The sequence below is a fragment of the Pseudonaja textilis genome, chromosome Z (assembly GCF_049901715.1).
Source record: "Pseudonaja textilis isolate UNSWEBS1 chromosome Z, rPseTex1.2, whole genome shotgun sequence".
NCBI classification, from domain to species: Eukaryota; Metazoa; Chordata; class Lepidosauria; order Squamata; family Elapidae; genus Pseudonaja; species Pseudonaja textilis.
In genome coordinates, this window is record NC_142008.1 from 126,986,695 (window position 1) to 127,012,538 (window position 25,844).

At 44.1% G+C, this 25,844-nt stretch overlaps 1 protein-coding gene across 1 annotated transcript; it reads left to right on the forward strand.

Moving 5' to 3' along the window:
• Window positions 1-1,743: 1,743 nt before the first annotated feature.
• On the forward strand, window positions 1,744-24,699 carry SLC22A17 (solute carrier family 22 member 17). The gene is made up of 10 exons (XM_087918193.1): window positions 1,744-2,169; window positions 3,635-3,982; window positions 6,209-6,312; window positions 7,173-7,327; window positions 12,204-12,369; window positions 15,640-15,773; window positions 16,275-16,380; window positions 18,498-18,721; window positions 19,850-19,958; window positions 21,583-24,699. Exons 2-10 carry the CDS (start codon window positions 3,644-3,646, stop codon window positions 21,899-21,901), a joined length of 1,656 nt encoding a protein of 551 aa, XP_087774319.1. The 5' UTR covers window positions 1,744-2,169; window positions 3,635-3,643; the 3' UTR covers window positions 21,902-24,699.
• Window positions 24,700-25,844: the final 1,145 nt, after the last annotated feature.

Here is a 25,844-nt window from a genome sequence, read left to right on the forward strand (position 1 = left end):
GTTTGATCCTACGTAGACAGATATTTCTCTCTGGCCACAATGAGAATATATCTGCTGAATAAAACTCTGCACTGTCAATAGGAAGGCCACTAATAGGCATCCGGCCACTAAACACTCAGCTCCATTCAGTTTGCACCAACTTCACCCTGCAAGGGATTATACGGTCATTAAAAGAAGAAGATGTAGTGAACATTCAAAGTTGGGGGAAAAATGACTTTTGACAATATTCTTCACACTTATAACTGTCGCAACATCCCTTGATCACATGACCAAAGTTCGAATGCTTGGCAACTGGCATGTACTTATGACGGTAGCAGTGCTCCGGGGTCATGTGATTCTCCTTTTGTGACCTGACAAGCAAAGCCAGTGGGGAATCCCTTAACGGTTACAAGCTTAACAATTGCAATGATTCAATTACAAACGGTGGCAAGAAAGGGGCAAAATTCACTTAGCAACTCTCCTGCTTAGCCACAGAAATTTTAGGCTCAATGGTGGCCATAAGTCAAGGACTAACTATATTAGGACCTTTTTAAAAACAGATTTTACAGGCAATGAAAACAATTGCATAGAGAGGTCGCTGCTTGTAGAGACCCCAGCATGATGTTTCAAACCTCAGCCCCTTTTAAGATTGGTGGACTTTAACTCCCAGAATTCCCCAGCTACCAAGACTTCTGGGAGTTGGAGTCTACACCTCTTAAAGGACCAGAGTTTAAAAAGAGACCCCCGAGGGGGATTTTAAGTCATGAACCCATCTCAGTCATGTGTGAATAGAATAGAATAATAATGTGATGTGATTTAATGTTAAGAAAGATAGAATAGAAAATAGAATATAGAGTAGAATACAATAATGTGATGAAATAATAGAATAGAAAATAGAATATAGAATAGAATAATGTGATGTATGAATAGAATATAGCAGGGGTGGGATTTTACCAGTTCGCACCTATTCACTAGAACCGGTTGTTATTCTAAGCAGTTCGGAGAACTGGGTGTTAGAAGAAATGACTGGCCTAATCCTGTAAGGAAAGCAGGAAGGAAACATTCTGGTGTTGCTTATAGAAACTGCCTCTCCGTTAATCCTTATTACATTCTTGGCAGGACTGAACTTCCTGTCTCAGGAACTTCTCTAGAGTTTTTTCCCCTCCTTTGTTGGTACTTTGCTTGTGTGGAGTGACCATTCAAAGTTACAATGGCACTGAAAAAAGTGACTTATGACTATTTTTCACACTTACGACTGTTCCCCACAGTCTGAAAGGCCAGGCGAGGAGATGCGTGCCTCTATGTGAGTGATGTTGAGTTGGCCACACCCAGCCAATAATATGACCACCAAGCCATGCCCATCAACTAAGCCACGCCCATAGAACCGATTGTTAAAAATTTGAATCCCACCTGTGGAATATAGAATAGAAAAATGTGATGTAATATAATAAGAATAGAATAGAATAATAACTTTATTGTCATTTTGAATGTACACTGATCGGCCTACATTAAAATGAAATTTTGTGGCATCCAGCTTTCAAAGGGTCGCCGCCTTATAATACACCTTACACGGACATGACAAACTAAATAAATAATCACCATGGATAAAATCGAATCGGGGAAAAAAAAATCCATGCCCAAAAAAGGTTTAAATTTCCGCCTTCGGCTACGATTGGACGAGACGACTGGCCGGATCTCCTGAACTACATCTCCCGGCATGCCTCCTTAATTTCCCCTCTTCCCCCAAAAAAAAAAAAAATGATTGCGGAAGCCTCCTCCGACGAGCGACCCGGACAGCAGCGCCAGCCCCTGCGCCCGATCCGAGAAGCTTCCCTTCTCCTCCGCGCAAAAGCTTAGGATCGCCCGCCCGGGGCTCCTTCCCAGCCTTATCATCCAGCCCTGCCCGGAGGGGCTGCTGCCGACGCCCCGTCCCCAAATCCGAAATAAAAACCCTGCCCGAATTGAGCTGGAGAATTGCAGCGGGCGCCAGGTTGCAGATCCCAGGGGGCTAAAGGAAGCCGAGGAGGCCGCTGCGTCGGGCCGGGGGGCGGTGGCGGCTGCTCTGGGTGGAGGTGGAGGAGGCGGCCTCGGGGCGGGGATTGCCGGCTTCCTCGGCCTGAGCCTCCGGGGCGGTGGCGGCTCGGCTTCGGGGAGTCTTGCAGCCGTAGGTGGGCGCCCTACCGGTCTTTGGTGAGCATCCCCAGTCTGGCTTCTCCCCACACGCCCCCCACCCTCGGCCTTTCCTTGCATCCTGCGCCGCTCCCCCCTTTGCTTTGCGCCCCCTTTGCCCCCTCCCCTTAAATGCAGAGCCTGCCCGGGAAAGGGGTCGTGTGAACACCTTTGGACACCGGCTTGCCTCCTTGTCTGCTTTGTCTCTTTCCCCCTTCTCCATCCTTTCTTCCTCAGCCTGGGCAGTACAAAGCCCATCTTCCTCTCCGGGCCCTCCCTTGCCAGCTTCCGGATGGATTGCAAGGCGTAACATCCCCAGCCAGCATGCCCAGATGCATCCCCCAGAAGGATTACAATGCCTAGTATCCCCAACCAGAATTCCCAGATGGATTGCAAGGCCTAGCATCCCCAGCCAGCATTCCCCAGTTGCAAGGCCTGGCGTCCCCCAGATGGGTTACAATGCCTAGCGTCCCCAGCCAAGAATTCCCAGATGGATTGCAAGGCCTAGCATCCCCAGCCAGCCCCGGGACCTTTCCTCCAAATGCATTGTGTGGGTGCCAGGGTGGTTTACCATTTGAGGGAGGGGCAATGGTTTGGGGCCAAATGGTTGTCAGCAGCCTAACCTGTTGAATTCCTGACACTCTGGCCATACAGCTGTGGGGTTGGGACCCCTTGACCCAAGGGAAATGGCGCCCCCATGCTGCTGCTTGTGGGAATTGCAGGCCAACCTACTTGTCTGGACTCCCATAATCTGCTTTCTCTCCTCATATGCCAAGATTCTTGGTTTATTTTAATCTGGGTTAGTAATTTCTGTTACCTGGTACAGGTAGTCCTCGACTTACGACCAATGGAGCCCCAAATTTATATGGCTGAGTGAGACTGTGAAGTGAGTTTTGCCCCTTTTTATGACTTGTCATATTTGTTAAGTGAATCCTACAGTTGTTAAGTGAGTCACACAGTTATTAAGTGGCACGGTTATTAATCTGGCTTGCCCATTGATTTTGCTCGTCCGATGGGGATCACGCCATCCCGAGGATATTGCGACCGTCAAATATGAACCACTTGTCAAGCATCCGAGCATAAATCATGTGACTATGGGGATGCTGCAATGGTCATGAGTCAGAAGTCACTTTTTTCAACGCCGTCGCGCCTTTGAATGGTCATTAAATGAACTGTTGGAAGTCGAGGACTACATGTATTGGGCATAGTGCTATATCACATCATCTGTGAAGATTGCTGGGGTTCAAAAATCAAGGCAAGGTTGTTCAGAGATGCAGCCGTTCATTTAAAGCAGTGCTGGCCCCTTTAAGATGGGTGGACTTCAACTCCCAGAATTCCCCAGCCCTGGGGAATCCTGGGAGTTGAAGTCTGCCTGTCTTAAAGGGGCCACGGTTCAAAAACATTTAAACACTCATTTCTTTCTTCCCTCTCGGTTTTCTCTTTTGTACTTATTGCTTTATTCATTTCATTTTCCCCTGTTCTGCAGAGACTTCCCATGGATACCAGCCCCCCGATCCCAGATCCGGGTGGTCCCCGAAGGGATTTTACCACCTCAGCTTCGGAGGTGGGTCCTCCCTCCTTCGAATGGCTGCTGGGGCGCCTGGGGGCCTGGGGCCAACGTCGACAGCGCCTTCTGCTGGCGCTCAGCTGTCTTCCCTGCGTCCTCGTGGGTTTGGCCTTGGGTTCAGATGCCCTCTTTGCTCTCACCCCTCTGCATCACTGCGGGGACCCCAACAGCACCAAGATGCCCGATAATGCCAGCTGTCATGGCCCCCACGGTCAAAGTGGGGAGACTGGGGTTCTCCCTATCCTCACCAGCAACCCAGTGACAGAGGTAAGTACCTCCACTTCGTTTTCCTGATGTAATCATCTTTTAATGACCCCCGTAATCCCTTGTGAGTGGAGTCTGGCAACTGAATGGAGCTGAGTATTTACTGGCCGGATGCCCTTCTGGTTTCCAGTGTGGAGTTTTATTCAGCAGATATATCCTCACTGTAATGATTTAGACAAAAGACCCCACAGCTGCCCAATGGGTGGAGGGTGAGAAAGAAGAACCTTCAGGCTGTAAAATAAACGGTGGGAGAGTGAAACAGGTAGTCCTGGACTTACAGCCGTTCATTTTAACAACCGAAATAACAACAGTGGTGCAGAAAAATGGATTTATGAGCGTTTTTTACAATTACAACTATCACAGCCTTCCTAAGATCACGTGATTAAAATTGAGCCGCTGGGCAACTGACTCATATTTATGATGGTTGCAATGTCCCCTTTTGCGACCTTTTGAGAAGGAAAGTCAAGGGGGAAGCCAAATTCACTTAGCAACCATGTGACTATCTTTAAGTGCTACAGTGATCCACTTAACAACGGTGGCAGGAAAGGTGGCAAAAATGGGGCAAAACTCACTTGGCGGCTGTCTTGCTTAGCAACAGATTTTTTTCCCCCCCAGCTGAATTGTGGTCGTAAACCGAGGACTAACCTGTATTGCAAAGGTCTGTTAATGTCGCCTTATGATAAAGTTGAATTGTGAACTGATGTGGAATTATTAAGTATAAGTTAATAAAAGTGAATAAAAGATTCGTAACCTATTTATTTCCCTTTAAGGGTTTTATGCGGCTCCAAGTCATGGAGATTGGAGGCCACCAAGGAAAAACAAAAGACAAAAAATGTTGAAAATGCTACAAGAATGTTAAAAATGTTATTTGCCTCGAGAATGTTAAAAATGTTATTTGTGCAACTGGACATATGTTAAAACACAGATTGTGGATTCTTTGTGAAGTTGTTTAAACTGCACATTGAGGCTGCTTCTGGGCCTAACAATGGGAAAACGGGTCATTGTTTTTCCCACTGTATTATAAGTTTTATTTGTACATTTTTCTTTACATCAGTGCTTAATAAACAGTGTAATTTGCGGGTCAATTTACCTATGCATAATATTGATAATAATAACAATTTTTACTTGTATATACCGTTTCCTCATTTTTCCAGTCTTGTGCAAATACAATTCCAGTCATTATTTTTCTCTACAAAGAAAAGGAAAAAGGAACAGCGATTTCTAAATGTGATCAGCAAGAGATTTTCCTTTGATTTTATTCAAGACGTGGCCACAAAGCCCTTTTTGCCAGTCGCGAAGCGATGAGATCAGATTTTTGATCTTCGGAAAGAGAAATTTTATTGCATGCTTCTAACTTTAAAAAAAAAACACTTAAAATGAATAGACTCAAGTTACAGACAGTTTTGTATAACAAGAAACCTGAAATTTGATTTCTAAACATGGCAAAAGAAAGATAGGATGAAAATAAAACGTGTGAGAATAAATGTGAATTTGGATATTCCTCGACAAACGACCACAGTGGAGCCCCAAATTTACTAAGCTGAGTGGCTGAGTGAGTTTTGCCCTATTTTACAACTTTTCTCTCACCACGTTATTAAGTGAATCGCTGCCATGGTTACGTTAGTCTTACAGTTGTTGAGTGAATCTCCTTTCCCCCTTGCCTTGACGTTGCTCGCCCGAAAGTCACAGAATCACTCTTGACCGTTATAACTATGAGTCAGTTGCAATCATATGAGCATAAGGGCTGCTACGATGACCGAAAGTGTGAAAAATGGTTGAAAGTCACTTTTTCAGTGCCTTTATGACTTTGAACCGTCACTAAATGGACTGTTGTAAGACGAGGACCATGGTAGTTCAATGCTAAGCCAGGAATGTGAGCCAGCCGTGTGCTCCAGCTGCCCAAAAAGCCAGTACAATCTTAGGCTGCATTAACAGAGGGATAGCATCAAGCCATAGAAATTTTCGGCTACATTGTGGCTGTAAATCAAGGACTACCTGCAATGCCAGGGGTTGGAAACGCAAGGACTGTTCATAAGTCGTTTTTTCCAGCACTGTCGTAACTTCAAATAGGTCGTAAGCCAAGGACTGCAAAGATGCAGTAGTCTGGAAAGATACAATCAGATTCGTACCAATATCAGATTTAAGTTACGCATTCATTCCTTCTCAGGCGTGAATGAAGGAATTAAAAAAAATAAAATTAAACAATTCCTTATCCTTTTTTCTCCACAGTGGTCCCTGGATCATTCCGGCAGCTGGGTGATCCCTCTGGAACAGATCTGTTTCCTCCTGGGCTTCGCTGCAGGGGCCGTTTTCCTTGGTCACCTGGCAGACAGGTAAGTGGGAAGGCTCGGACGGGAGTTTTTAGTTTTAAACTAAATGGGGTTGCTATGTATGGTTTACATGTTTTTTATTGGTTATTTTTTTTTATGGATTGCAAGCCATCTAGGGACCCATCCAGATGCGTGGCATATACATCGATTGATTGATTGAGTCATGCCCCTGTCGGAGTCTGAAAGAAGACGGACAGCTGAGAGGGAGTGGGAGTATGGCTCCCTTGGCTATGGAGGAAATTGGGGAAAGGCCAAGTCCGGCTGGGCAGAGCAGGAGAGAGGCAGAACAAGGGAAAGGCAGTTCGGAGGAAGACCCAGGCCCACCCCCTCTTCATCCTAGGGCACGCAGGGAGGAATGGAGAAGGGAGCAACGTGGGTTGCATGGCTTACGGGGTAGGAAAGGGCCCTGATTCCCTTTATTAGCCACACCTGGGAATGAGAGTTTAAAAGAGATACAAGCTGAGTGCAATGTCTACCGTGAACAAACATGAATTTATCTTGTGTTGACTTTGGTTATCTGTGTTCCTGGCATCCTCCCAACCAGGTTGAATTACTACTCCTGACCTGCCAGACTAATTACCCCATCTTGCCTTGACTGGACTTATAGTTACAGTTTTTGTTGACCATGTTTTGGACTTGATTCAACCAAAGGCTCTTCCTGGAAGGGTTTTTCTTCAGCCCAGAAGGTAACCTGGACATTGGAGACAAAGTTGAAGTTAATAAAGGAACTCCTACTGATTATTTGACTGTGTTGCCTTTGTGCCATGCCCCGGGTCATCACAGAATGAGTGAGCGAGTGAGTGCATTTTGGTCGTAAGTCAAGGACTGCCCTGTAATCTTTCAATTTCTGTTGCTCTCCGCAGTGTAGGGAGACGGAGTACCTTCCTCTTCACTTTGGCTCTCGGCTGCCCCGCAGGCCTCCTGGCAGCCTTCGCATCCTCTCCCTCCATCTTCATACTGGGCCGGTGTCTGTGGGGCACGATGCTGGGTGCCATGCAACTCACCCTCTACATTACTCGTAAGTCCCACGTTGGAGCGGCTTTAAGTGGGTGCTATCTAACAAAATGAGACTCAGCGGTGAAAAAACTTAAGGATCTACATTTAGGCAAGAAAAAGCAAAATGATTTTTTGTTTTTAAAATGAGTTTTAAAACAACAGCCCAAAAGGGAAGGAACAAAATGCAATTAGGACAGGAATACATATATCAAAGAATAACAGAGTTGGGAGGGACCTTGGAGGTCTTCTAGTCTAGCCCCCTGCTCCAGCCAGAGACCGTATATCATTTCAGAGAAACGGTTGTCCAATCTCTTCTAAAAAAATCTCCAGCAAAAAGCAAGAAAAATGATTGGGGGCTGGAAGCTAAAACATGTGAAAAAAACACATCTAAATTGGGTAACCGAATAACAGAGTTGGAAGGGACCTTGGAGGTCTTCTAGTCCAACCCCTTGCTCAGGCAGGAAACCCTATACCATTTAAGAAAAATGGCTCTCCAATCTCTTCTTAAAAACTTCCAATGCTGGAGGATTCACAACTTCTGGAGGCAAATTGTTCCATTGATTAATTGTTCTAACTGTCAGGAAATTTCTCTTCAGTTCTAGGTTGCTTCTCTCGTTGACTAGTTTCCACCCATTGCTTCTTGTCTTTCCTTCAGGTGCTTTGGAGAATAGCTTGACTCCCTCTTCTTTGTGGCAGCCCCTGAGATACTGGAACACTGCTATCATGTCTCCCCTAGACCTTCTTTTTATTAGACTAGACGTACCCAGTTCCTGCAGTTGTTCTCTATATAGCCTCCAGTCCCCTAATCATCTTTGTCAAATCTAGTATGACAAATCTAGTATGTCAAATCTAGTGAAAAGAAGGACTAGGGAAGACATGATAGCAGTATTCTAGTATTTGAGGGGCTGCCCCAAAGAAGAGGAAGTCAAGCTACTCTCCATAAGCCCTTGAAGTCAAGACAAGAAACAATGAATGGAAACTAATCAAGGAGAGAAGCAACCTGGAATTAAGGAGAAACTTCATCATCATTTTATTTTTCAAAATACGTGTGTATTTACATTTTAACAGTTCTGTGTCAAGCATTACAATATTAAAAATAAAATACATTTTATTTGCAATTCTATTCCATATCAAATCTTATTTCTTTTTTCTAACCATATATATAACATTTCCCAAGCTTCATAAAACTCCGACTCCTCTTTTCCTTTTAGTTTTCTTGTAAGCCTATCCCATCTCAGCACAGTCAAGTATTAATTACCATAGTTTCAGAAGGTATATCATTTACTTTCCAGTTTTGGGCATAGGTGATTCTTGCTGCTGTTATTACATGTTGAATGACGTGTTGGATAAGTTTCTCCAAATTTCCTTTAATCATTCCCAGTAAAAAGTTTTCTGGCTTAAATTCAATATTGTACCCTGTAATTTCTCTTCTCCATCTCCTCATTTTTTCCCAGTACCTTTTGACTTTGAGGCATTGCCACCACATATGGTAGTATGTTCCATCTACTAGCTTACATTTCCAGCTGTGTGGGTTCATATTCAGATATATCCTGCCAATCTCGCCGGTGTCAAATGCCATCTATAAATGATCTAGATAATAATCTCTTTGTATGCTGTTGATAACGTTAATTTCCAGTTCTTGGTCCACATTTTCTTCCAATCTTCTAACTGTATGTTGTGACCTACATTTTGTTCCCGAGCACAAGGAGAAACTTCCTAACAGTGAGGACAATTCACCAGTGGAACTCCTTGCCACCAGAAGTTGTGGGTGCTCCATCACTGGAGGTTCTGTAGAATAGATCAGTCAACTATTTGTCCAGGGTGATATAGGGTCTTCTTGAGCAAGGGGGTTGGACTAGAAGACCTCCAAAGTCCCTTCCAACTCTTATTCTGGATAAGCACTGTCCCATCTTGACGCAGGCATAGGTCCAATCTTAAAACAGAGCAATTCCAAAATTAATCCAAGCTTGGAACATGGATGTTTTACAAGCCATACATTCAGGGAGGTTTGAGACATGGATTATAAATCACATCATCTCCTGCCCTTGTTCTTAAGCTTGGGGAAGCACTTAACCGCTTGTTGCCTTTGTTAAAATTTGCAACCTGAACTTCAAGCTAATTTTCCCAAGGGCTGTGTGTGTGGTTTTTTTCCCGTTTGCTTAATAATTTACATAATTAGGTTAATGTTTGTTCCTTTTCATTAGGACGGATAATATTGTATGGCCTTGGGTGTCCTGCAGCCTGCCTTTAAAATAACTGAAATTGAATAACAGACAAAATAGAAAAAAAAAATAGGTAGTCTTCCACTTAGGACCATAATGGGGTCCAGAAGTATGGTCATAAGTCACACCAGTCATTAAATGAGTCATCACATGATCAACTTGGTTTTATGACTTTTGTTTGCAGTGCTCATTAAGCGTATCATTGTATATGTTTTATTTGTAGTTTTCCTTTAACAACCAATATGTTTTGTGGACAGTGTAATGAGTGGGTTAATATATTTTTCACACAATGCTGACAGTGATAATACAATTACATATACAGGGCTTTTTATCTTCCAATTTCTAATTTTGGTATGCTCATTATAATTATAATATATTATTTTATGTATCAGTATATATTATACTATTTTCCCAATACTTATTTCTTTATTTTTCCCTTTTGTTGGGGTATTTCTATTTTCATCTCGTTATCTTTCAACAAAACTATTCTCTCTTTATGATTTTTCATCACATCAAAAATATATGTAAATATCAATAACATTTCTTCATACAATATACTTAGTAACTCCTGTTAAATCACTAATCTATATATACATAAATGCAAAATACTACTCGGGCATCATCAAATCTCCAGAACTGTAAGGCCTACAAACTTGACATTTAGCACATATGTTCTTCTTGGCTTCTAGGGCCTCACTAAGAAAGGATTTTTTGAAATGACCGTCGGAGCATTTAGAGTATTTCCTATATTATTATTATTAACATGCTCTGACGCTAAGGAGTTCTAGTCCCCCTCCCACCTGAAAATAAATCTTCCAAATGCAAAACACAAGCAGAGGAGAGGAGTTTCAATTTCACAGCACCAAGCAGCTTTAGTATAGAACAGTTGAGCTAAGCCCTGCCCAGGCTCCTTGCTGTCTCCTTGCTCACATAACAAATACTGCTTCAGTTTCCTCAACTCTCTCACACACTGACAGAACGCTAGCCAGATGAATACCGATGGATGCTGATAGGCAGAGGCAGAATTTTTTTCTCCTTATTTTCCTCCCCAAAAACTAAGCCCGACCACATAGTTTTGTAGGGAAGCACTGCTAGTTGATTAATATTATAAATATCACCCAGTGTTCCATCACATTTTCACTATCTCAGTTTTCTATAAACACCAATAAAACCATTTGTTGATAAGATTTAATCAGTCCTGATTAAATCATGATTCTCAAGTGAACATTATAATTAAGTGAGCCCGTTGCTCATAACTTTTTTTTTGTAGAAAATGCCCAGGGAATTCTGGGATGAAGTCCACACATCTTTAAATTGCTAACTTTGGAGAATGTTGCTCTAAACTTTCAGGTATAATTTGGATTAGAAATAGTCCTTGACTATTCCACTTAGTGACCGTTCAAAGTTACAGCGGTCCTGAAATAAGTGACTTAGGACCATTTTTCACACTGATGACCGTTGCAGTACCCCATGGTTATATGATTTACATTTGGAGGCTTTGACAGCAAACTCACCTTTGTGACGGTTGCAATTGTCCCGGAGTGAAATGATCCTCTTTTGCGACCTTCTGACAAGCAAAATTAATGGGGAAGACAGATTCACTTAACAATTGTGTTACTAATTTATGAACTGCAGCGATTCCCTTAACAAAGGTGGTAGGAAAAGGCGTAAAATTAGGCAAAACTGACTTTTTAAATTTCCCAATTAGCAACAGAACAGAACAGAACAGAACAGAACAGAACAGAATAGAATAGAATAGAATAGAATAGAATAGAAAATATGGAATGAAATGGAATGGCATGGAATAGAAAATATGGAATGAAATGGAATGGCATGGAATAGAAAATATGGAATGTAATAGAATAGAAAATATGGAATGGAATGGAATAAAAAATATGGAATGGAATAGAATAGAAAATATGGAATGGAATAGAATAGAAAATATGGAATGGAATAGAATAGAATGGAATAGAAAATATGGAATGGAATAGAAAATATGGAATGGAATAGAATAGAATAGAATAGAATAGAATAGAATAGAATAGAATAGAATAGAAAATATGGAATGGAATGGAATAGAATAGAAAATATGGAATGGAATAGAATAGAATAGAATAGAATAGAATAGAATAGAATAGAATAGAATAGAATAGAATAGAATAGAATAGAAAATATGGAATGGAATGGAATATAGAATAGAATAGGAGAAATAGAATAGAAAAGAAGAATAGAATAGTACAGAATGCAGAAATAGAATAAAATGTAGAAATAGAATAGAATAATATATAGAATAGAATATAGAAATAATAGTATAGAAATAATAGAATAGAATATAGAAATAGAATATGGAAATAGAATAGAATATGGAATAGAATGGAATAGGAATAGAATAGAATAACAACTTTATTGCCACTTTGAATGTACACTAATCGGCATAAATTAAAAAGAAATTTCATTGCATGCAACTCTCAAAGGATCACTACCTCCAATATACATTATGTGAACATGACAAAATAAATAAATACAACTTTAGGTACACACCCACATACGTTGTAATATATAAAAACGTAAATATGTATAAATTTTGTGCTCCATTCTGGTTGTAAGGTGAGGACTTGTCCCTGTATTCTGCCTCTTTAAGTTACAATGCCCTGCCTGCCTTCTGTCCTTCCCTAGGTTTGGAGCTGTGTTGTCCTTCGCAACGGCTACCGGTAGCCATGGCAGGAGACCTCATCCAGGTGGGGGGACGGTTCCTCCTCCTGGGTCTGGCATGGGTCTGCGGCAGTTGGCGGGTTCTGCAAGGGGTGATGTCGGCCGGAATGGGGGTCTGCCTGCTGTATAGGTAAGTTGGCTTCCCTTTTTCCAAACTGGGTCAAACAAGGTTGAGGAAGGGATGCCAGAACCATTAAAAGAAGGGAAATGGCCACTGAGCCCAAGGAAAGAGGAAAGGGTGAGAAGTAAAATCAATATCACACCATCTTGATGCTCTTCCCTACAAGAGGCTGGGAACCCAAAGACAAAAAAAAAAGTGGACAAAATACACACATGGTTAGAGAAAATGATAAAGCAACATATATTTAAAGCCACAAATACTTTTACTAGGTATATTGCCAGAAAAATATGACAGAGGGAACATATATTTAATACTACATTTCTTGACCGCAGCGAGAATTGTATTTGTACAAATGCTTCAACAATGAGGAAACTCCTACAGATTAAAAAATAAATTTTAAAAATACTAGATAGAAATAGATAGGTTAACATTAAAGATAAAGGATAAAGAATATACAGAATATCTTTCAACATGGGACTTGTTCTATTAATGGTTAGATAATAGAAGTGGAAATTAGAAGTTGAAAGATTATTGCTATGTATAAGTAATTAATATTATTTTAGTATTTTTTTAATAAAGTTTTATTTGGGTTTTCACACACAAAATACAAGTAAAACATCTTTTTTGAAAATAGCATGGTCCCGGGTTGAACTTCTTTATACAGACGCAAAACTCAATTTCATGCTCCTTTTTGTATTCTGTTCCATATCTTATACTATTTTACATTTTCTATATAGTTTTTCCCCTCTTTTAATTTTCTCAATTTTATTTTGATTATCTCATCTCAATTCAAATCATTATATTTATATTTTTGTCTGTTCTGTTTCAATTTCATATTATCTTTTCTCATTAAACAAATTTTCTCCTGTAGTTACTAATTGGAGTATGACACCTTTATATCTTTTAATTACATCCATTCAACTTATTTAAACTTCAATATATTCCTTAAGTTTATGACCTTCAATATAATACATAATACATAACTTCCAATCGAATTGTGCTTGGCACATTCTTATAATATACACTATATTCTTTTTTTTAAAAAAAGAAAGTTTGTAAATATATGTAATTATAAACCCTCATTCCATTCCAGTTCAGTTCTATCATTAATAATCATTAAAATCTTAACATTATTTCAGTATTATTATGTATAAGTAAATTGACCCAGACAATACACTGTTTACTAAGCACTTATGCATGTTAAAGAAAAATGTATAAATTATATGTGTGTGTGTGATAGAAAATACCCGAACAAAGCTGAATGCTTTATATATATGTTTTCTTAAGTTTTCACGGGTACTTACACGTATGGCATTCAGCTTTGTTCGGGTATTTTCCCACATCATTGTAGTTGTGCTTTTAAAGTTGCTGAAACGTTGCTACAACTTTAAAAGCACAACTACAATGACATGGGAAAATACCTGAACAAAGCTGAATGCTATACATACATACATACATACATACATACATACATACATACATACATACATACATACATGAGTGAATGAATGAATGAATGAATGAGACCGGGAATCCAGCATGATGCAATTCAGTGGTGAGAATTATAGCAGTTCGCTTACTGACCATCCAAAGTGACGACAGCACTGAAAAAAGTGACTTATGACCGTTTTTCACACTGAATGCCTGTTGCAGCAACCCTGTGGTCATGCGATTTACATTCAGATTTGAGCCTTAAGTGTGATCATAAGCAGTGATGGGATTCAAATAATTTAACAACCGGTTCTCTCGTAATGACTGGGTGGGTGGGCGTGGCCATGGTGGGTGTGGCCAGGGGTGTGACAGGCAGCGCTCGGCCTGCACTCCCCGGGGAGCAAAAATGGGTCGTGCGGGGGGGGGGCGATGCCTCACCCACCACGCCCCGTTTTTGGGCCTAGTGAGCCTTCCTGCAGTCCCCTGGGCGCAAAAATGGGCCCTGGGGTGGGAGCAGCACCACACACAAACCCCGCACCCTGTTTTGGCCTAGTAGGCCTCCCCGCGCTTACCTGGGAGCCAAAATGGGGTGTGAGGGGACTTCTGGAAGGGGAAGGGAGGGGAGGGGAAGGGCCAGACAGCAATTTAACAACTGGTTCGGCCGAAGTGGTACGAACCAGTTAAATCCCACCGCTGGTCATAAGTCCGAGGACACACGGTTGAGAGGAATGCTGCCTTATAAACCAAGGGGATATCTATGCATTTCAGGAAGGCAAGGCAAAATTATGCACACATAAATCTGCATAAATCGTAGACCTCGGGTTACTTCCTGCCCTCCTGCCCGCTTCCAGAGGACAATTGGCTTAGTGAGAAGTCAGATGAACGTCTTCAAAATTCAGCAATTGCCATGGAAATGTCTGAATAAGACCTTCCCGCGGGCTGCTGGGAGCCGAGCGAGGCGCGTGAGGCCGTATTCCTTGGGTTTCCGTCTGTCTAAGATTGTGCCGTTCATCGGAAGGCCCGTTTAGGCCACACGTTAAAGAGAGAAATTTGGGAGAATTTTTGCAGCCCTTCCAAATAGATCCTGTCAGGAAATGCTGGTTTATTGTTATCGAACCAGGGAAACTTGAAATCTTGGCAAGGAAGCCCCTTGCCCTGCCAGGCTTAATCCTTGTTTGTTTGTCTTCACTGGGTGAGACTTGTTTCTCCCTTTTATCAGGCAGAATTTATTTGTTTGGAAGATGGGTTTCCTTCCCATTTTGGCTTTTTTTTCTTTTTATTAAACATTAATTAGAAAAACCTTCCTTCCTTCCTTCCTTCCCTCTCTCCCCTCCCTCCCTCTTTTTAAATTCTCTCCTCCCTCCCTCTCTTAATATTTCCTTTTTAAAATTATCTCCTTTTCTTTCTCCCTCCCTCCCTAATTTTTCTTTTTTTAAATTCTCTCCCCCCCCCCTTAATTTTTTTCTTTTTAAATTCTCTCCTTCCTTCCTCCCTCCCTAAATATTTCCTTTTTAAAATTCCCTTTCTTTCTTCCTTTCTCCCTTCCTCCTAATTCTTTTTAAAATTCTCTCCTTCCTTCCTTCTTTTCCTCCTTTCCACCCTCCCTCCTTACTTTTTCTTTTTAAAATTCTCTCCTTCCTTTCTCCCTTCCTCCCTCCCTTCCTTATTTTTCTTTTTAAATTTTCTCCTTCCTTCCTTCCTTCCTTCCTTCCTTCCTTCCTTCCTTCCTTCCTTCCTTCCTTCCTTCCTTCCTTCCTTCCTTCCTTCCTTCCTTCTTTCCCCCCTTTCCTCCCTCCCCCTCTCTTTAATCTTTCCTCTTTTTTAAATTCTCCTTCCATTTCTTCCTAGCTGCCCAGGGTTGTACCCTGAATCTCCCCGTTGGCTCTTGGCCACCCGTCGAACAGCTCAGGCCAAGGATGTCCTGTTAGCCCTGTGCCAAAATGGCAACGCCCAGGAACTCGAGGCCCGGGAGGCCCTGAATGGTGAGTATTGCAGCTTGCCCCAAAAAAACCCCGTCATTCCAGTTGGTTCACTTGGCAGTACAGCATTGCCACAGCACAGCGTGTTGAGTTTTAAACTGGGATCCTTTTAGCACACTCGGGATAAGGGAACACTTTGTAATTGCTCGTTTGTGAGTCAAGATAAGACGTGTGGACTTCAACTCCCAGAATTCCCATAGCGGGTTTTGGGGCCTTCAGGACAGTGTTTTCCAGCTGTGGCCCCTTTTAAGATGGGTGGACTTCAACTCCCAGAATTCCCCAGCCAAATGGCTGGGGAATTCTGGGAATTGAAGTCCACACATCTTTAAACTGCTGAAATTGAGAAACCCTGCTGTATAGGTCCTCTCTGTCATTGTGCATCCTGACACAAGGTTGTGTCAAGTATGGTGTGATAACATCTCCACTCTTTGCCCTCCCTCCCTCCCTTCCTTCCTTCCTCCCTCCCTCCACAATCTGATCCGGTCTCTCCCACCAACCCTGCAGAGCTGGACAACGCTTGTCATCTGCCTGCAGCTGCCCAGATCTCACTCCGCAGCCTCCTGTCCTGCAGGAACATCTGGAAAAACATTCTGATCCTTGGTTTTACCACGTAAGTTGAACTTCGTATGTTACTAGATCTTATGGAGGTCCATGAATAGTGGGCAGGGGTAGGATTCTACTGGTTCTGCCTGGCTCTATAGAACCAGTAGCTCCGAAGAAACAGCAGACATAGAACCGGTTCCATGTCTGCTGCTGTTTTGGCCCACCCGCCCGCCCGGGCTCTTACCTGATCTTTATTTCCTGCTTTTTCAACCTCAGCTGCTTTTGAAAAAAGCAGGAAAACGGGGCTTTTTCAAATGCTACACATCCGTCCGTGTAACTCAGCAGTTTGTTAATTGCATGCGTGCAGTTACACTTAATTAATTAATTAATTGCACTTCGTGCACATGCGCGCATGACACATAACCACCAAACCGATAGTTACACCGGTCGGATTCCACCCTGATAGAGGAGTGGGATTGCAGGCGGCTGGGAGGTGTATAAGAATGGGGGCGTGGAAACTCAGTGAAAATCAAAGTAAGGAGAACTTCGTAAAGGAGGTGAGGTGCTAGCACCAATTTTTAGCAAGCTCTTTTTTCAAATTTTTTTGTTTCATTTGTATCCTGCCTTTAATTTTTTTTTTTTTTACAAATAATTCAAGGTTAGGGACGTACCTAATATACCTTCCTCCTCCTATTTTCCCCCACAACAACAACCCTGTGATGTGGGCTGGACTGAGAGAGACGTCACCCAGCCACCTTTCATTCCCAAGATGGGACTAGAATTCCCCATCTCCTGGTGATTGGATCAAAGTCACCCAGTTGTCTTTCGTGCGTAAGACAGGACTAAAACTCACCGTCTCCTGGTGATTGGCTCAAAGTCACCCGATCAGTTTTTAGGCCTAAGGCAGGACTACCGTATTTCTCACAAAATAAGGCCGGGCCTTTTGGGGGGGGGGGACCCCGAAAAAACGGCTAGGCTGTCTTTTCGGGGGTGACTTAATTTCCTCCCCCACCTAGAGCGGCCTATATGCACATACCTCTCCACGAGGCCGTTTTTATCGGCTGACGAAAGCTCCCCGAAGGCAGAGTCCCCAGCCGCTTCGGGGCGAGGCGTGGCTGCCCGTGTCCCCTTGCCATTAGGCAGTCTCTTTCGGGCGATGGAAGCTCCCCAAGTGTAGTCACCAGCCACTTTGATCGGCTGGTAGAAGCGGCCTCGGGTCAAGCGCACACACACACTCCCCTTGCCGTGAGGCCGCTTCTACTGGCCGATCGAAGTGGCTGGTGACTACACTTGGGGAGCTTCCATCGCCCGAAAGAGACCGCCTAAAGGGGAGGGGACACGGGCAGCCACTCCTCGCCCCGAAGTGGCTGGTGACTCAGCCTTCAGGGAGCTTCTATCGGCTATCGGGGTATTCTAGCCTAGGCTACCTGCAGGGCACTCCTAAAGGCAAGTTTTCTCCCCACCCGCTGCCCTTCCCCCCCATGTCTCTTCACCTTGTATAGTTCCAACAAATGATGTGAGAAATGGCCAGGAAATGCATGGTTTAAATAGGCCTAAATTTTTGGGATGGGACTTAATTTCACCTCATGCCTAGAAATCATGCTGGGCCTTCCTATTAGTGGAGGCCGTATTGTTGGAGAAACATGGTAGAACTCCCCGTCTCCTAGTGATTGGCCCAAAGACACCCAGTTGGCTTTCATGTCTAAAGGGCAGGACTAGAACTCAGCATCTCCTGGTGATTGGCCCCAAGTCACCCAGCTGGCTTTCATATCTAAGGCAGGACTAGAACTCAGCATCTCCTGGTGATTGGCCCCAAGTCACCCAGCTGGCTTTCATATCTAAGACAGGACTAGAACTCTCCGTCTCCTGGTGATTGGCCCCAAGTCACCCAGCTGGCTTTCATATCTAAGAAAGGACTAGAACTCTCCGTCTCCTAGTGATTGGCCCAAAGTCACCCAGCTGCTTTCATGCGTAAGGCAGGACTAGAACTCACACTTTCTTGCTTTCTAGTCTGGTGCCTTAACCATTAGACAAAACTAACTTTCTTATTTGCCTCTTATGGTCCTTTTTAAATGTCGATGAGATTCTTCCTTCCATCCTAATCGTGTCTGGAGTATCCTGGTTTGTTCTCGTGCTGTCAAGACCCTGAGCCCGTAAGCTTAAACCAAGTTTAATCTCCTCCAGATTCATTGCCCACGCAATCTGCCACTGTTACCAGCAGGCCTGGGAGTCCATGGAGGACCCACGGGCCAAGTTCTACTTCCCTTTCCTGTTGTCAGCTGGCAGCGCCGGTCTCGGGTGCCTCTTTCTGTGCCTCACCGTACACCGGTATGGACGTCGTGGGATTTTGCTCCTCACCACCACCCTGACCGGCATCGCCTCTCTGATCCTGCTGGGGCTGGGAGAATGTAAGAACCCCAGGCTCGATTTCCAGGGAAAATCTTTTTGCAGCCTAAGACCTCCGGCTGGAGTGGAGTGGAGAGGAGAGGAGAGGAGAGGAGTAGAGAGGAGAAAAGTGGAGAGAAGAGAAGACGGAGAGGAGAGGGAGAAGGAGTGGAGAGGAAAAGAGAGAGGAGAAGAGTGGAGAGGAGAGGAAAACAGTGGAGAGAAGAGAGGAGAGGAGAGAGAGGGAGAGGAGGGGAGAGGGAGGAGAAGAGGGGAGGGGAGAGTAGAGTAGAGTGGAGAGGAGAGGAGTGGAGAGGAGAGGAGGACAGGAAATATGGGGTGGAATGGAATTGGAATTGGAAAAGAATACAATAGAATAGAAATATGGAATGAAATGAATAGAATAGAATAGAATGGAATGGGATGGAATGGAATGGAATGGAATAGAGAATAGGAATAGGAATAGAATAGAATAGAATAGTTGGAAGGGACTTTGAAGGTCTTCTAGTCCAACCCCATAGAGTAGAGTAAAGCAGAGCAGACTAGAACAGAACAGAACAAGAGAGCTGAAAGGGATCTTAGAGGTCTTCTAGTCCAACGTGGGGACTTCAACTCCCAGAATTCTGAGGGTCGAAGTCCACAGGTCCTCAAGTTATCAAGGTTGAGAAACAGGTTATCAAAGGGGGAGTAGGCTATAAATTGGTCTATAAATAGAATAAATCAGTTTATTTCAAAGATCTTGCACGTATTAATTGTCTGCAGGTGTCAAGCCATGAAACTCGCTGTTCTGCCTAAACACGTCTGTTGTAGGACAAAAAAGAGAGACAATATGCCTTTCTCCTATAAAAAAAAGATTACTAAAATCACCTTTCAATTTCAGGAGAATTTAAAAAAATAAAATCTATTTTAAGCTTCCCTGGGTAATAGAAAAAAAAATAGGAAGAACGATCCAAGCAAAAAAGTTTTAACTTTATCGAATGCCTTTTGTCTCTCTGGTGGGATAACAATAAATGGATGCTGGGAGCTGTTATCCTGGCTTTGGCTGTCCAGATGTTGGACTACAATTCCCAGCAGCCCCAGCCTCTTCGACCTCCCCTTCTCACCCCTTTGGGTGTCATTTTCACACCTTCCGTTTTTGTCTTCCGTTGCAGATCTCAACAGTGCAGCCCGAAGAACATTTTCCATTCTCGGACTCTTCACTTCCCATGCAGCCGGTTCCCTCAGTATCTTCTTCGCTGCTGAAGTCATCCCCACCGTGATCAAGGTCAGGTGGAAAAGCCCCCCACCCCCCACGCCCCCCAGAGAATAGGGAGGGGGTCCTGGGGTAGAAAAATAGTTAAAAGCAGGGCTCCCCAACTTGTGGGCCGCGGCCCATTCCCGGGCTGTGGCCTATTCACAAACCGGGCCACGGGTGTGGCAGGCGTGCAGCCCGACATGCACGAGCGTTGGGCAGATGTGCCCGCTGCTGTCACAAATGAAGCGGTGTGCTCACACCCGCCCCTTGCACAAAACTGTTCCCCGTTTCCTTCCCTCCCCATCTCACTGAGCCACCAACCTGGAGAGGTTGGGAGGGATGCTGACAGAAAAACAGCTTTCGGGGAGGTGGGGGGGAAGGAATCTCCAGTGTAAATTCACACCCTTCTTACCTTTCCGTCTGCTCATTTTGCCTTCAAGTGTCTAGTCCTCGTGATTATAGCTTTTGCCCCTTTCTTCCTCTCTTCCTTCCATCCATCCATCCTTTTCATTTCTCTTTCCTAACTCCTTCCTTCCCTTACTGTTTCTCTTTTCTTTCTCCTTCCTTACTTCCTCCCATCCTGTTCTGACCTAGGCTTCTCTCAACAACACGAAGCTGGGTTCTCATTCCAGTAAACCCCTTTTATTTGACTTACAATGAATTTCCTCTCCAGCAAAATCCCGGCCAACAGTCTTAGTTCTCAATTACAAACTTTTAACTGGCTTGGAGAGTGGCCAAGCCGATATCTTTCAAACACCGCACTACTTGGCAAGCATGCCGGAATGAACTAATTGTCTCCTGCAAAGCCCTCTCTCCTTTCGCTCCTCTTTTATAGTCTAGGTGAGGGGCCATTCACTGTCCACCTGTGCCTTTACTTCCAAGTTGACCCTTGTTCCTCAGCTGTTCCCTTCTTCTAGCAGCTCTGCGCATGTGCATGCTGAGAACAGGCTCCAGCTGTTCTTCTGCCTTACTGATCTCTGACTCTGAAGGCAGCTGATAATTGTCAGACGGCCCTGGCCCCATCTCTGCCTCCAACACAGAGCCCTCATCAGAGCCTTCCCCAGACTCCATGTTCCTCCCCAAAATCCTCACTGTCTGGCTCTGCTCTGCTGGCTACTGTTGGACCACAACACATCCATCCATCCATCCATCCATCTTTTCCTTTCTTCCTTTCTTTCTCTGTACTTGTTCCTTCCTTCTTCCTCTCTCTTCCCTCCTGCCTCCCTCTTTCTTTCTTTCTTTCTTTCTTTCTTTCTTTCTTTCTTTCTTTCTTTCTTTCTTTCTTTCTTTCTTTCTTTCTTTCTTTCTTTCTTTCTTTCTTTCTTTCCTCCCTCCCTTCTTTTTTCCTTGTCTCCTTCCTTCCTCTTTTCCTTTCTTCTTCCTACCTTCCTTCCTATTTATCTTTTCCTTCCTTCCTATTTACCTTTTCCTTCCTTCCTTCTTTTCCTCTTCCTTCCTCTTTTCCTTCCTTTTCTTCCCTCCCGTCTTCCTCCCTCCCTTCCTCCCTTTCTTCTCTTCCCTCTTTTCTATCACTTGTCCTTTCTTCCTCCCTCCCTCTTTCTTTCCTTCCTCTCTTCCTCCTTCCTGCATTCTTTCCTCCCACCGGAAAACTGGAGACTCCTGCTAATCCAACCAATCAATTTTCTTCCGCAGAGGGAAGGGTCTCGGCATCACGCTGGCTTTGGCCTCTCTTGGAGGGCTGAGCGCCCCGCTGTTGCGGGTACGAGAACAGCATGGCTCCTTCCTCGAACACATCGTCCTTGCCTCCCTCAACATCCTGGCCTTGCTTTGCCTGCTCTTGTTGCCCGAGACCAAACGCAAACCCTTGCCCGAAAGCCTGCATGACGGAGAACTTTATCGGAGGCCTTCGCTGCTCCGGCGGGCTGGCGAGACCGGGGGCCGGGACTCCGATAGTGTGACACGGCGAGACGATGTACCCTTGCTCTCTACCCCCAATCCCTCCAGCTGATGCCATGGTGGGCTTGGTTCTGGCCTCGACGGGTGGGCTCATCCAACGAACTCAAAGGCCGGTGGAGGGGGGGGAGGGCAGGAGGGGGCTTTTTCTGCTTTGGATGTTGCACGAAAGGAATCATTTCGGCTGCACCAGCGGCAAAAACTCATTTATTTAAACGGGCGGACTAAATTGGAAACTAGGATTCATAGCTAGTTGCCCCAGAATTAGCTAAAACAGTCTTTCTCAACTTCGGACACTTGAAGATCTGCAGACTTCAACTCTTAACTGCCTGTTGCCTTGTTTAAAAATTTGCATTGCAAACTTCAGGGTAGTTGTGTAGCGTTCCCCCCCACCCCCACTTCCTTAATAATTAATGTAATTATGTTAATTTTCATTTTTTTCTTCATTAAGATAGATACCATGTTTCCCTGAAAATAAGACCTATCCGAAAAAATAAGCCCTAGCGTGATTTTTACACATGCACCCAATGTAAGTCCTATCCCCAAACGAAGCCCTAGTTAAGACCCTGCCCACTCAGTTGACCCTGGTTGTCCTGCGCCAGCTTACCTTAGGGCAGTTACAGCCGGGCCTCCCATGCCCCAACACTTGTCTCACCTTGCCAGCCAACTTTGCCACTTGCACGTTTTGCTATTAGAGGCCTCCATTTCGCTGTCGGAGGTCTTTGTGAGGGCCTCTGCAACCAAGAAACGAGCCCCAGGTTGACAGCGAAAGGCCTCTGATAGCGAAACTGAGGCCAGGCGGGTGCCATACGCAAGCAGCTGCAGAAGAAGTGTTCACACGGGCTCCTGCTGGGCGGGGCTATTAATGCCACCACCGTGAGGTGAGAAAATGGAAAATACATCTCTGAAAATAAGACCTAACGCCTCTTTTGGAGGCTAAAAAATTAAGACCAGGTCTTATTTTCGGGGAAACACGGTTATTATATGCCCTTGGGGGTCCTGCGGCTTGCCTTGAAAATAACAGAAATCAAATAATAGACATAAAAGGATAGACTTAGGAACCATAACGGAGCCTGGAATTATGGTCGTAAGTTGTGACAGTCATTAAATGAGTCATCACATGATTGACTTGATTTTATGACATTTTTGCAGTGCTCATTAAGCAAATCATGGTTAAGGGAACCACCACGGTGGTTTAGAGAATCTCTGGTCATTAAGTGAACCGTCACGATTGTGAAGCAAGCCAATTGTCCAACCATTTTTTTTCCAGAAAATGACCAGGGAATTCTTGGAGTTGAAGTCTGTACATCTTCAAGTGCTTCTGGTCAAGAAACACTGACTTTGGAAGCAGCAAGACTTTTGATGTACCCACTACCCGCTTTATTCCAGAGACGAATTGAAAATTTAAATTTAAGGCCGAATCAAACCGGCAGACGAATCTCCACGGACTTTCAAGGAGAAAGAGAAAAATCTGAAAAATTTTCTCCCCAGAAGAGAATTTTCATACCCTTTCTGCTTTCAGCAACAGAAAGATTTTGGGGGCTTACGCGCTGAAAGTTCCTTGGTGAAGGGCTGTGTGCAGGGGTGCGATTCAGCCGGTGTAACAACCGGTTCACCCAAACCGGGCTGAACCGGTAGAATCCCACCCCTGGCTGCGTGTCGAAATGCTAGGAGGTCGGGCTGAATCTCCGGTTTTTCTCCATCTCGGATTTTTTTTTTCCTTCAAGGGACGATTTGGGTTTGGTGCGGGACCGTTTGTTTTTATTTCCATTTTACCAATGTGAGACAGGGGAATTAGGGCCCGGGGGGGGTTCTGCGGACTGATGTCTAAGACGGGATCCAAGGGCTTGACCTATGCATTCATCTCGTTTTTAATCTAATTGTGTCCATGACACAGTTATTGCAAAGGGCTCACGTTGGGACGTTGGACCAGAGGTGACCAAATCCCAAAGACTTAATCTTAAAGACTTATTTTCAAATGCACAATTTTTCTTCCCTCCCCGAAAGAAATCGGCGGCTAGATCAGAAGAGCAATGTTCTTCGTTGCTTTTCTTGACGGACAGCGAGCTTGATCTGGGCTCCCAAAATGTCTGATCAGCCCATTTGGCTGATAAATTCTTCGTTTAAGCTCGCAGCAAAGAGAAATGGGACTAGGAATCTTCACTGTATACACAGAGATGACTTCAGCGGTCGGTGCCTCACCACCAAACCTGGAACATACAGGTAGTCCTCGACTTAATGACCAAATGTCTGCAGCTAAGTGGGAGTTCACTGAGTTCTGCCCCATTTTTCAACCTTTCTCGCCACGGTTAAGTGAATCCTGTGTCAGGGTTTCAACAGATGCCCTAATTAAACAGTGGTTCAGTCGGTAACACGGCTGTTCAGTGAATCTGGCTTCCCCCTTGACGCTGCAACCGTCGTAACTATGAGTCAGTAAGCTCATAGTGAATTTTGATCACCATGACCATGGAGAGGCTGTCACAGTCGTAAGTGAGGAAAATGTCGCTTAGTCGGAACTTTGGTCACTAAACCCACTTGTAAATCGAGAGCTTCCTATATGTACGTTTTTTAATCGGCTGCAAATCATTTTGCGGGGGGAAGTGGAATTAATAGCGGGTTTTACTATCAATAGACATGAGGGCTGAAGTAATGACACCGCATCACACCCAGGGAAGGACCACTCAGGCCGACGCGCACACACGTGTGCAAACACTACCCCTTTTGCTCCCCTGGGAGTTAAAACATGCAAATCTAATAGGCTCAAAAAATTTTGGACTGCTTTGTAATCTTAAAAGGGAAATAAAACACTGTTAATAAGCTCAATAAAAGGAAATATGTAATCCATGTGGAAAACCCTGGCTGATCTTTGGAATTTCTGTTAGAGCAGTACCAGATAAAGACTACATTATATTGCATCCGATTTTGGTTGCCAAGATATAAAAAAAAATGTTAAGACTCTGGAAAGCATGCAGGGGACCGGAGGTTAAAACTACAAAGAACAGTTGTAGGAATTGGGTATGGCTATTCTAGAGAAAGGATGGATTTGGGGGTGACATAGTATTTCAGTATTTGGGAGGCTGCTCCAAAGAAGGGGGGGGTCCACCTCCAGATGGCAGGATAATAAACAATGGATGGAAACTAATCAAGGAAACAAGAAACTTAGTACTAAGGAGAAATACCCTCACAGAACAATTTAACCAGTGGAACTGCTGGCCACCAGAAGTTGTGGGAGCTCCAACACTGGAGGTTTTAAAGAGGAGATTGAACAACCATTTGTGTGAAATGGTATAGGGTCTCCTGCTTGAGTAGGGGGTTGGACTAGAAGACCTCCAAGGTCCCTTCCAGCTTTGTTCTGTTATTTCGGGCCTTGCACTCTTTGGGGTGTCCTTTTGGGGAAGGTTTTTTTCCTGGGTGGGGGTGTGTGAGAAAGGAATTGGGTCTTCCCAAGAGCAAGGAAGGGAGCAATGAGCCCTTGGCTGAAGATTCCTGATCCCGAGTTCGAGGTTCCTTCCGTTGCCAGCCTCGACTCTCTTAAGGACCTGTGGGTGGGTCTTTCTTCTCTCGGGCAACAGGGACCCACCGGAGCAGGTCCTCCAAACTTGGCAACTAACACTTGTGGGCTTCAACTCCCAGAATTCAGCCAGCCAGCATAGCCCCCCCCCCCAAGTGCCACTATAACTTCAAACTGTCGTTAAAAGAGATGTTAAGTCACACACACACACCCATCCCCACCTTTTGGCATCGGCCAACAAAAGCCACACTCACGCCGGTTTCTTCCAAAAACATCTTTATTTTTTTTTTTTTAATTTTTTTTCCGCCCTTTAACATTCTCTGCTTCTTCCTCTGTTTTATCCTCCTTCAACCTTGGAATATTTTTTTCCCCTCTTTTTTTTTTTTTCTCTCCCCCTTTTTTAATATTTTTTTTAAAAAAAGTCATCCTGGCAATTCCTAACAGCCAGCGACCTCCTTCCCAAAAAAAAACCCTCTGGGTTGGTGGT

Excerpts from the sequence above, each read along its gene's own strand:
- SLC22A17 (XM_087918193.1), top strand. The coding sequence starts at position 3,644 with ATGGATACCAGCCCCCCGATCCCAGATCCGGGTGGTCCCCGAAGGGAT. Across the intron at positions 6,313-7,172 it reads CTTGGTCACCTGGCAGACAG|TGTAGGGAGACGGAGTACCT; the intron begins GTAAGTGGGAAG and ends TGCTCTCCGCAG. Across the intron at positions 12,370-15,639 it reads GGGGTCTGCCTGCTGTATAG|CTGCCCAGGGTTGTACCCTG; the intron begins GTAAGTTGGCTT and ends ATTTCTTCCTAG.